The following is a 13,204-nucleotide window of genomic DNA, read 5'->3' as shown; positions in this document are numbered from 1 at the left end:
TTTTTGCCTCTTTTGCAAGTTTCTCTTCATATTCTGTAGCTGTCTTTATCAATGCTTCATATAACTTGCCATTGCTGGTGTTTCTTATTTTCCTCATTCAGATCCTTTTTCCATTCTTTAAAGGATTTTCTTTTGGCTCTAATAGTCTCTTTCACTTCACCTTTTAACCACGCCAGTTCTCATTTCCTCTTCTTCCACCTTTGTTGATATGTTGAATATATTTGGTCTGGGCTTCCACAATGTTATTTTTAAATAACACCCACACCTGGTTTGCAGCCCTAGTCTTTGCAACTGATCCTTCTAGCTTATTTTTAACCATTTATTTATTTTATCACAGTCGCCCTTTCGAAAATTAAATACCGCTTCAGTAGATTTCTTTTGCAAAGTTAATCCCGGTATCAGTTCAAATTTGATCCCATTATGATCACTGTTTCCCAGTAGACCCAACAAGTTAAATCCTGTACTATGCCTTGCATTCCACTAAGGACCAAATCTAAAATAGCACTCCCTCTTGTTGGTTCCTGGACCAGTTGCTCCAAGAAGCAGTCATTTATGATATCTAGGAATTTTACCTCCCTAGCATTTAAGCAGTCAATGTTGGGTAATTGAAATCATACTATTTGAAAAACTGAGAAGCATATGGTGTTTCACCATATATATCAAAAAACATATGCTAGACACTTGTCTCAGTCTATCTGGTATACAAGATCATGAGGTGGAGCAAATCTAATCTGAAACAGTGCAAGAGCAATATTCATTCAACTTGAGTAGCAACTTTCTAAAACAGTATTTGGAGAAAAAAAGACCTCAGCAGTATTTGAAGAAAAAAAGATCTCAGCTCACAACCCCACTGGCTCATGAAAACAAAGGACAACACAACAAAATCAGTGCTCAGGATCTAGCAGACTTCTTTCTCAATAAAATCAAAACTGTACAATCAGAGGTAACCAAATCAATCCCCACCTAGACACATATTCTCAGTGCATCTCAACACACCCTGAACCCACCAAAGCAGACCAAATATGGACCTCATTCTCCAACCTGTCCATCCCTGACATAAAAAACTACTATCCAAACTATCTGCAGGCTGCAGCTCCCTAGACAACTCTTACCTTCTCACTGCCGCTCCTGAACAAATCACCACCTGGATTATCAACCTACTCAATAACTCCTTAAACCAAGGCCACTTGCCAAAGATAATGGGAAAAATTGCCCTCACCCCGATTCCAAAATCACCAAAGGCAGATCTCTCTTCAGCTTCAAATTATAGGCCTATCGCCGGCATACCCATTTTCACAAAAATCATTGAGACCCATGTGAGTAAACAACTCACAACTTACATGGAGCAACACTCATTCCTCCACCCATCCCAATTCAGATTCCACCAACAACACAGCACAGAGCTTATCCTCCTCACCTTAATCACAAAAACCAAACAACTGCTCAGCATAGGACACCAAGCAATACTCCTCCAATTTGATATTTCAGCAGCCTTCGATTCAGTTGACCATCTTCTACTACTAATAAAACTATCAGAAGTAGGCATAACAGGCACAGTGCTAAAATAATATATCATCAATAAGAATGGAGAGACCTCCAACTCTTGGAAAGCCTTCTGTGGTGTGCCACAAGGCTCCCCACTCTCCCCCATTCTATTCAATCTCTTCATGAGCTCTCTAGGTAACATCAAATTCGAAGACAAAAGCATTTGTCAGATGACATTTTTCTCCTTATTCCCACAACCAAAAATCAATCGGACTTATCTAAAATTTCACACAATATAGAAAAAATCCAAAATTGGGCAACAACCAACAAACTCAAACTAAACACAACTAAAATCAAAGTTCTATACTTCCACACGAGCCAGCAAATGGCACCAACAAGCATCACCCTTCGATCAGGTGAAACCTTCTCCATTTACAAATCTCCAAAATCCTAGATTGCATGCTGGACTTCACTCTTACCATGGAACCTCAAATATCTAGTCTACGAAAGAAGTCCCTCTACACCCTAAGACAACTAAGGCTAATCAGACTGTACTTTCACCAACACCACTTTGCCTTAATCATACAGCAGATGATCCTACCACAACTGGACTACTGCAACTCCATCTACATGGGAATCAACACTACTCTAATTCACAAAATGCAACTCATCCAAAATACTGCCATAAGACTCATCTTCAACATGAGAAAATATGACTTAGTCATGACCTTCATCAAACAACTGCACTGGCTATCCTCCCATCATGAATAACATTCAAAATATCATGCATCATTCACCACATACTTTATGGAAACTCTGCAGCCCCACTCTTCCAGCTCTTCTCAATAGCGTGGTCTACTTCTCGCAGAACCCTAAACCGGATGCTACTAAATCTCCTATCCACAAAATATCTTCACTACAAATGAGTTTTCCACTCCATGCTTCCCTTTCTAGGAGTAAAAATTTGGAATGGCGTTACAGAAAGGACCAGAACTGAACCTTGCCACATCATCTTCCCAAGAAAACTGAAAATTTCCTTTACCCTTTCTTCTCTCCTACCTACCCACCTCTCCTCTATCCCCCTCTCCTCCCTCTCTCCCTCCTCATCCTCTCCCTTCTTGCCTCTCTTTACAGTTGCCTTGAGCCTGTATAGGTATGAGTGATGCACAAATAGAAGATTAGATTAGATTTAAAAAAAACTCCAAAATAGGTGCTATCACTTGAGTCCACAATATACTTCTGTATTTTAAACTCTTCAATATATAACAAATTTTGCTCTGAAAGTACAGTCTCAGCTGGTGTACACTCAGGGCCTGATTCTCTAAAAGTGTGTCCCAATTTTAGGCAACTGTAGGCGTCCTACAGCTGTCTAATCAGCCAATCGGGATGCACGTTTTTTTAAAAAAAATGCTCCCCAGGCAGGCCTGAAGGCGCTTCCGGGAGCCTAGGGAGACCCGCAAGATGCCTAAGCTCGTCTAAGGGCCTTAGGCGGGCCTTAGGCTGAACCTAGGCGGCCCTACGCGTCTCCCTAGTAGATGAGAAGCTTAAAAATGTAGGCCAGCAAAATGCTGGTCTACATTGTAAGAAGACGCGGCCGCTATACTTATCGCGGCAAGGGATCTCTCTGCCGCTATAAGTATAGCGGGCCATGGCCCCCTGACCGATCGCTGGCAGAAGGGTGCCCAAACCTCCTGCCCGAAGATGCACCCCCCTCCCCGACACTACCGACCGCCCCCCCCACCCCCGACATTACCGATTGCTGGCATGAGGGTGCCCAATCCCTCCTGCCCGAAGACGCACCCTCCCGACACTACCGACCGCCCCCCCCCCCGACATTACCGATCCCACCCCGACAATATCGGTCACTGGCAGGAGGGTGCCCAATCCCTCCTGCCCGAAGACGCACCCCCCCCCGGCGCTAACAACCCCCACTCCACCAAACCTGTTCTTACAGATGGGTCTTGCACGTCGAGCAAGCAGGCACGCCTCGTCGAAATGAGGCGGGCCCGCCCCTTCCCGGCCCATCCCGCCGAAGCCTAAGGCCTGATTGGCCCAGGCTCTAGAAGCCTGGACCAATCAGGCCTTAGGCATAGCGGGTCCGCCCATCCCTACTAAGTCTAAGGTCTGATTGGCCAATGGGTGGACCCGCTATGCCTAAGGCCTGATTGGTCCAGGCTTCTAGAGCCTGGGCCAATCAGGCCTTAGGCTTCGGCGGGATGGGCCGGGAAGGGGCGGGCCCGCCTCATTTCGACGAGGCATGCCTGCTTGCTCGACGTGCAAGACCCATCTGTAAGAACAGGTTTGGTGGAGTGGGGGTTGTTAGCGCCGGGGGGGGTGCGTCTTCGGGCAGGAGGGATTGGGCACCCTCCTGCCAGCGACCAATATTGTCGGGGGGGATCGGTAATGTCGGGGGGGGCGGTCGGTAGTGTCGGGAGGGTGCGTCTTCGGACAGGAGGGATTGGGCACCCTCCTGCCAGCGATCGGTAATGTCGGGGGTGGGAGGGGCGGTCGGTAGTGTCGGGGGGGCGGTCGGTAGTGTCAGGGAGGGGGGGGGCATCTTCGGGCAGGAGGTTTGGGCACCCTCCTGCCAGTGATCGGTCAGGGGGCCACAGCCCGCTATACTTATAGCGGCAGAGAGATCCCTTGCCGCGATAAGTGTAGCGGCCGTGTCTAGTTTAGGCCGATTCTGAATAGGACGCCTCTCCCTGGCGTTCTATACAGAATCAGGGCCTATGTGTCTTGCGGGCCTCGCCTTCAATATAGGCGGCCTGCCTGGGGGAGCATTTTTTTTTTTTTAAACGTGCATCCCGATTGGCTGATTAGACAGCTATAGGACGTCTACAGCTGCCTAAAATCAGAACGCACTTTTAGAGAATCAGGCCCTCAAAGTCTAATCCCAGAAGATCATTTAGAATCAGTATATGCGGCTAATCACAACTGCACAGCACTGAATATTAAAAGAACAGAGATCCAGCAATATTCTATTTTTCTGATGGTGGTGAGCCAGTGGATGAGATCAAAATGGAGATGACAAGATGAGTGAGAGAGCAGTGAGTACAGTGGTAGAAATGTGGTCATGGGGAGTAGATAGAAAGGAATAGGAGGCTGGGAAAGGAGTGAGATGGAAAATGGGAGAGCTAGAGACAGAGCAGAAGGAAAATTGAGAGATAGCTGAACATTTAAAAAGAAGGATGAGAAAGAAGGCAAGATTTGAGTAGACAGAGGCAGAAAAGAAAAAGTTAAGAAAGCTGAAAGGGAAAAATCAATATATTGGAGACAGGCTTAAGAAGGAAATGGAATTCAAGGTTTCAAGGTTTATTAAATATTTGATGAATCGCTGAATCTGTTTACAAAGCGATGTACATAATTATAAAATAGAATAGAGTTAAAAATAAATACAAAATACATGAACATTGAGATTAAGACAAGACAGACATTAGTTGGAAGGGGAGGAGGGTAAAAAGATACATCTGTTATATTGAGAAAGACAAATAAGGGAAAAAACAAAAGGAAACAGGGTAGTTAAAAAATATCATAAAAGTCAAAAAGGTTTAAATGTTAAAAGCGTCTTTAAAAAGGTGTGTTTTCAAGGATTTTTTAAAAGAAGAGATATCTTTTTCGTTTTTGATATGTTGAGGCAAAGAGTTCCACCATTGGGGACCGATTACAGAAAACATGTCTGATCTTCGTGTGCCTATTATTTTTAGAGAAGGAACAACTAATAGATTTTGAAAAGATGATCTGAGTGCACGCGCAGAGCTGTGGGGAATTAGCATTTTTGATATAAACTGGGGTTCGTTGTAAGCCAAAGTTTTAAATATAAGCAACATAACCTTAAACCATATGCGATGGCTAATAGGGAGCCAGTGAGCGTCAATAAATAATGGTGTAACATGATCATATTTTTTAGCGTTATAGATCAATTTGATAGCAGTATTTTGGATAATTTGCAGATGTCGTTTTTCTTTTTGGGTAATATTAAGTAGTAAAGAATTACAATAATCCATTTTAGCTATTACTAGTGAATGAATCAAAATATTGCGCGATTTGGGCTCAAGAAATTTGGCAATAGATCGTATCAAGCGTAGTTTATAAAAGCATGTTTTAACTATGTTATTGATATGGTCTTTGAATACTAATTTATCGTCAATTATAACTCCTAAAATTTTTAATTTGGGAACGATTTCTATTGGGGTATTATTAAGGATGAATGGTGACTTCAAACCGATATCATTTTTTCAGGTAAAAATCATGAGAGAAGAGGAGAAAAAACATGGACAGCAGACACTGAAAAGAGAATTAGTTGAAGATAGAGATAAAAACAGAAAGAGAAACTGGGACCAAGATGATGGAAAAACAAAACATCCAGTCAACAAGATAGAAAAATGGTTTTATTTTGAATTTATTAAATGGAATAAGTTAGCTTTGGGATATGTGCATCACAATTATTTTTGTATTCAGTGGCTTAGTCATATACTAAACTAAACTAAACTTTAAGTTTATATACCTCATCATCTCCATGGATGTTGTGGAGCTCGGCACAGTTTACAAGAACTTAAAATATAGGAAGAGAAGGAAAAAAAAGGTTTACATGAACTTATATATAGAAGAGGGGATAGTAAAGGGGGATAGAATTACATTTTAGTGAAAAGCCAGGTTTTCAGTTGCTTGCGGGATAATTAGAGGGAGCCCAGGTTCCACAGCAGGGTAGTAAGGTTGTTCCAAAGACCTGTGATTCTGAAGAGAATGGATTTTCCCAGTTTGCCTGCATAGCGAATACTGTGTATATACTGCTGATTTGGGGAGGGACGAGCCCAAAATTAGTGGATGGGAACCAAAGTTTCTCCCTGCCTGAGTGCAATTTATAAATGCTTGAGCTAGTGGTGATTCCCAAGCCCTGCCAACTGAAGACATCTTCCTCCAGTCTGGCAACTCAAAATCGCCAAGCTTTGTAGCCAATTGCAATATCCTCAAGCTGCCCCTGCTTTCATGCATGCATGAAAGCAAAGGGGGGCAGGGAGGAGGGAAGGCAGCAGCTCTGCAATATTGCTGCCAGCTGCAGAACTTGGGAAGTTGGAGGGGGAGGAGATGGCTGTCAGTTGGTGAGACTTGGGGATCCCTACTAGCTACAACAGGGGAGATGTTCATTTTGAGGGAGCCTAAGCTCAAAATGGGAGGCCCAACAAAGCAGTAATATGTACCCTGATTAAACGATCCTCCACATGCACTCCTGACAGCTGATTCAGCATCCCCACTCTGATGAGGATCACCTCTGAAGAGGCTCACCGTAGCTGTAAGAGAAGTGAATGGGAGAACCAGGAGCGCGCATCCCTGCTCATCAGAGTGGGGATGTGGAAGCCTGTGGCTGCTCGCACTGTCAGTGGTGCACGTGGAGGATCACTCAGTCAGGGTACGTATTATTGCTCTTTTGGGTTCCTCTCCACAGTGTTCCTTTAATGAAGGTTTATTATTAGATACATACATCTATATTAGTGATTGCAAATTTGGGACCTGCCCAAACTTTTTTTTGGCTCATCGGCTAGAGTTAGTGTTTGTGCGGCCCCAGAAAATTTTTTTCGGCCAATGCGCCCACGGAAGCCAAAAGGTTAGATACCCCTGTTCTATATCACTACTAATGACTGGAGACTCAATGTAGAATGGTTTGTATGAGCTTCATATATGATGGTACAATATATGAGCTTTGGTAAAAGTCCCCCTCTTTTACTAAGGTGTTCTAGCTATTTTAGCACACGTTAAACGCTAATATGTCTATTATAGTCTATGGATGCATTAGCGGTTAGCTCTCGCTAATATTTAGTACGCTGAAATGGCTAACACGCCTTAATAAAATGACCCCTAATGTACCTAATTTTTTTTGTTATGTATGTAACAAATATAAATAAATAAATAATAAAATAGAGTTCTTTTCATATTTTTGATTGAATTATGTTGTAAACTGTTTTGATCCTTTTTGGCTGTATATGCGATATAGAAAGATTTTAATAAACATAAACATTAATATAAATGTATGTAATGAACCAAATTAAATTTTTAGAAATCTCATAAAAAGCTTTATGAACCCAAAAAAAAAAGAGTAGAAAATCTTTTCCCTGTGTGATCCCTATCAGATAGATTTAAGAGAATTTCCAGCCACAAGTGGATTGACTGGGTTAAAGCTGAAAAGCTACATAGACTTAGCCATTGATAATGTCAATTAAAGTTATGGCTACTGTCTGTCGACTTCAACTTAGCTAGTTATAAACTTTAAAAGGTGAGACCTAAACATTTAAGTTAGTTGATTGCTTTTGCTCTAACCTAAATTTTCCCAGAAAACCTTCTACTTTAAAATTAAAAATTAATAGTGACCATTAGCTGCTCCAGACTGGAATATTTTCAGAAAGTCTGACTGAGGTATAGTTAGATAGCTAGATCCTTTGTAAACTAACCTCTCTGTGGGTCTGTTTAATCAAATACAATTTCTGATTTAGTGGTCAGTAAAGGAATACTGCTTTTGCTAAATTACATTCCAGCATCAAATAAAATTATGTAACTTGTTTTCTCAATCCTTAGACACCTCCACAGTCCAGGTGTAGCTCAAGTTGCCATCCTGGTTACAGAAAATTACCCAGGGAAGGCGAGCCCACCTGCTGCTATGACTGTATTCCATGTGCAGAGGGAGAGATCTCTAACCAAACAGGTGAGTGATATCATGGAACATGTGGTCAACACAAGGCTATAGATGCTTTATGATGGTTCATCTCTGTGAAATTAGGCAAGGGACAAAGCCATAGAAACCATGACTAATCCACAGTTTAATTGGCATTATATTTATTTAAAGAATGAGAGAAATTGGCATCAATTATTGTCCCATGTCTAAAAATAATCAACCTCATTAGATGGTCAACATCCAATCACCTCCAACATTCAACACTCTATCTATCCTGACATTCTGACTAATATTTTCCATGAAATATTTTCTAAACTGACGACAATGTGCAGACAGGATGGGTCATTTGGCTTTTATCTTCATGGCATGTTTCTGTTTCTATGGCTATGAGTGTTAAAATAATATTGGCTCCTTGAACAAAACTTTATTTGAATTTATCTAGAGACTTAAATGTTTTCAAGTTTTATTAAAAATTTGTTATCCCGCCTTTTTAAATTACAATGCGGCTTTACAATAAATTTTAAAAAAACAGAAAACAGGGTGTACAGACACATTAAAATTAGTAACTAATTTTTATCCAATAAAGACATCTATAAAGTCTCACAAATCAAACTCGCATGAGAGGAAAAATGGTACAACTACAATAAACAGAAAGAAAAGAACAGTTAAGGGAAAAAAAAACAGAAGGTAAGGGGTAAAAATTTAATCTGTATTGCTATAATTGCCATAAAAATTTGGTTAAAACTCAATTTAAATGTCCTTAGAAGGACAGTCATAATGCAAGCGCATCATTAAAAAGCATTTTTTAAGCTGGTTTTGAATTATCTAATGTGCAGATCTCTCATAAGTATGTCGGTGCTAAATTCCAGAGCATGGGAGTAGTAACAGAGAAAATATTATTGTGTATAGTATTGATCATTTTTAGCAAAGGAGTTGTTAGCAGATTTTGATTTGATGACCGGAGAGTACGTTGTGAGGTTAGGGGTACTAGAAGATCTATTGATGAATTCTGGCTGTTCTGTTTTGTCTAGTTTTGAAGGTTAGCAGCATTATTTATAAGTGATGCAATGGGGAATAGGCAGCCAGTGTGCTTTGACCATCAGAGGCATAACATGGTCAAATTTTTTTTGCGTTAAAAAATAATTTTGGCCCGAAGAGGAGGGGGACGCAGCGCTGCTGGAGCCTCGCAGCGCTCCAGAAACGGCCGTCTTCGGAAACATCGAGGACCTGATGAGGAGAATGCAGGGCACGCCGACAGCTTCGGGGGAGTTCCCCGCGGGAAGACGCATGGTGGAGGCGCATCTGTGTCGCTCTCCATGGGGCCGGAGACATCGTTGAGTCCCGAAGTAAGGGGCACCTCCCCCACGCCCTCAGTCAACCATGTTCCCCGCGAGAGGAGGTACTTCCTGAGGTTCGGAGTTCACCTCCTCCCGGAGGCTAAGGAGAACAACGGGGGAACTGATGTGGCAGGACTCCCTGCTGGTGCAGAGGATGTCTGAGCGAGGAGACTGAGGAGGAAGCGGTGGGGGATGAGAGAATTCGACAGACTGCTGTAGGAGACACGCTGCCAGAGGGTGAGCTAACCAAATTAAAATTACAACCTTTACAACCTTTTCAAATTGAGAAAGCCCGAGAGGTTACATTAGATTCTCTGTGGGATCTTGTGGCCAATTTGGCAAGATCTATAAACCCACAACTACAACAATTAGAAAAGAAACTTAATAACCATGAAATTGAGATTAAAAATTTAAAGACTGGACTTGAGGACTCAAAAACTTCAGTACAGAATGTCTGTCAAGAATTAAAAGTCTCCCAACAAATTACTGAGACATTAATTAAAGACAATACTAACCTAAGAAGGAAGATGGAGGCAATGGAAAATTTCTCTCGTAATAATAATCTCAGACTGATAAATTTCCCTAGGGTTCCTATGATAGCCCCAAGGGAAATGTTGAAACGTTATATGACGGAAGTATTGGAACTTTCTGAAGAGTCGTTACCACCATTTACGCAGGTCTATTACCTTCCAAATAAAACTCAAGATCAACAACAACAGAAAATGGGACCTGATTTAATGAACATATCTAATATTTTGGAAACGTCTGATAGAGAATTGATGACCCCAGCCACTTTACTTTTGACAGTAGCTCTCGCACCAGATAAAAACTGGTTGCTGAGACTCTTCTTTAAAAATAAACACAAAGAATTTTTAGGTTGTAAAATTCAGATGTTCCCAGATTTGGCTAGGGATACACAGAGAAGGAGACGAGAATTTTTGTTAAGGAAACCTGGTGTTATATCTCTGGGGGCGACCTTTTACTTGCGACATCCATGTAAATGTGTTGTTAATTATCATTCTCATAAATATGTTTTCTTTGAGCCATCTCAACTGACAACCTTTCTCTCAACTGCACCTCTGGAGAAAGAAAGTGCTTAGTTTAAGAAAGGGTGCTTTAATCTCACTCAACTAGTTATTGCTTGGTTTAAATATAATTTCTTTGATTCGCCTATAACCCCTCTTGGATCTGATTGAGGACTTGAGTAGAAATTTATGCTTATATATTGATATTCTTTTATATATCTTTTCAATTGTATTAATTTCATGCTGAATTCCTTTCTGTACAAGGTTTTATGCTTGATTATATTGAAAAATTCAATAAATATTAAATAACAAAAAAAAAAAAAAAAAAAAAAAAAAAAAAAAAATTTTGACAGCGGTGTTCTGGATAATCTGAAGGCATCAAATTTGTTAAGTGAGGCTTGGTCTAGATATTTTGCAAGAGAGCGAATCATGCAGAGATGGTAAAAAATTTCCTTACAATTGAACTGATGTAATCATGAAATGTAAGTTTCTCATCTAGAGTAATCCCCAAAAGCTTCATAGTTTAAACTGACTGAACTGGGATAGACCTAAATTCAATGGGTGAGATAGCGATTGACCATGCCTGATTGAGAAGACCATGGATTTTGGACTTGTTTACATTAAAGAGAACATATTAATGTAGAGCCAGTCACTTATTTTTTTCCAATTTTTTTATTGATAGTAAGAATATCATCAATGTTAGTGAGATCGACCGGGTGTGTTGATTGTATGTCGTTGGCATATGCAAAGAAGGTGAAGCCGACAGACTACCCAAGAGTGATCAGAGGGGCCAGGAAAATATTAAAAAGAAGAGGGGACAGAATAGAGCCTTGAGGTATACCAAAGTTATTATGAAATGTGTCTGTAGTATGGTTGTTTAATGGTACTTTTGATATGCGGTCCTTAAAATAAGAGGTGAACCAGTCTAAGACCTGATCTGATATGCCAATTTCCTTCAGTCAGTTAGTAAGAAGTTTATGGCCTATAATATCAAATGCTGTTGATAAATCCAGATAAATTAATACTATAGAGTTGTAATGGTCAAGGTTGTATAAGATGTTGGTAGTAAGTACTATTCATGAAAGTTCCGTATAATGATGTTTTCTAAATCTGGTTTGGTTTGGGTGTAGTACAATTGTGCTTTCAACAAAGTCTGAAAGCTGGGAAAATATTATCTTTTCAGTGATTTTAGCCAGAAAAGGAATATTAGAGATCGGTGTCCTCTATCCAATATAGAAGGGCATTTTAGAATGGTAGTAAAGATTCAGATGTGATGGGAAGTGGATCCAAGATGGCTGCCACTTGCTGCTGCTGAGAGGGCGCTTAGGAGTGTCTCGCTTACCTCTTTGGAATGCCTAAGAGAAGGGGTAGAAGTGTTGGTGGAGCCTCCCGATGCTCAGAAGCCCCATTGCCTGCAGTAGATGACATCTTTAAGCTTCTCTTAAGTGAGCAAGTTTCTTTTTTTTTTTTTATTATTTATTTATATTTTTCACAAATTGTTTAACAACAATCTAAAGAAATTAACAATTGAAAAAGAAAATGATTATATTAAATTATGTAAAATAATTCCACATATATGACCAATCAGAGTCCACATATTGAAGAGAGAGAGTCCATCACCTCCAAGGGAAGTTGGGTCTAAAAGAAAGGAAAAAAACCTCATACGAGTTACAGATTACAGAGTACGGTTGGATTAACCATTTGCCTGGATAGAGGACTGTATGGAAGGATCTGGAGCTCTAAATTCCGTCTTACCCTCTAAAAAGAAATTTAACTGATCCGGGTCATAAAATATATATCTAACATTCTGATAGGTAAGACAGCATTTGCAGGGAAAACGTAACTGAAAGGTTGCTCCCATATTCAAAGTTAACTGTCGATATGCCAGGAATTTCTTCCGTCTGGCTTGCGTCAATTTAGATACGTCAGGAAATATTGAAACTTTGGAACCGTGAAATTCCACATTCTCAGTCCTATAGAATAAACGGAGAACTGCCTCTTTATCTTGGAGAAAAACAAAGGTTACCAGTAAAGTTGCTCTAACAGTTATTTCTTCTTGAATTGATGTTTCTAGCATACCAGTGAGATCCAAGTCTCCTGATACAATCCCTTTGCCTTTCTCTTCTTTGGGAATAAGTGAGCAAGTTTCATCGTGGAATCGCCCACTGGGAACGCCAGCAGAGAGTAGTGCCACGGTGAACTCCCTTGGGCTAGAAGTTTCCCTGAGCACCGACGTAAGGACGCCACCCTTACAGCCGTTGCAGCTGGGAGCAAGCTCACTGCGAGAGGAGAGCACGCCGGAGGAGGAAGTGTTCTCCTCTCAAGAGGCCAGTGTGTTGGAGGGCTTGCAAATGAGATAGCTAAGAGTGATTTTCTCCTCTCAGAAGAACCGGCAACAGAGACAACTTCAGCTAAAGGGAATCAAGACTTCAGAGAGGTAAACCAGCCGAGTGAACATTTATTAATGGTACAAGCAACTTTTGTTTCCCCTGTTAAACCCTCTGAAGTCACTCTAGACTCTCTTTGGGACTTAGGGGTAAATTCTCTATTACTGCGTTTAACTTAGGCGTGCTTTGGACGTCCGATGTAAGTGAATAATTACGGAGTTAAGGGTCTTAATTAATGTTAATTGGGAGATAAATGACACATAGACGTCCCTAAGAGGTAGTTGACGGACTGACGTCTACAGA

General features: G+C 40.9%; 1 protein-coding gene across 1 annotated transcript in view; it reads left to right on the top strand.

Moving 5' to 3' along the window:
* LOC117346225 (vomeronasal type-2 receptor 26-like) overlaps window positions 1-13,204 on the top strand; it is an 83,672-nt gene that overhangs the window by 50,721 nt on the left and 19,747 nt on the right. The window contains exon 4 of the mRNA XM_033915629.1: window positions 8,056-8,182. Coding sequence (XP_033771520.1) covers window positions 8,056-8,182 — 127 coding nt within the window. The remainder of the gene's footprint in view (window positions 1-8,055; window positions 8,183-13,204) is intronic.

This window comes from Geotrypetes seraphini, chromosome 12 (assembly GCF_902459505.1).
Source record: "Geotrypetes seraphini chromosome 12, aGeoSer1.1, whole genome shotgun sequence".
In the NCBI taxonomy this organism is placed as follows: Eukaryota; Metazoa; Chordata; class Amphibia; order Gymnophiona; family Dermophiidae; genus Geotrypetes; species Geotrypetes seraphini.
This window is presented reverse-complemented; position numbering and strand designations above follow the sequence as displayed.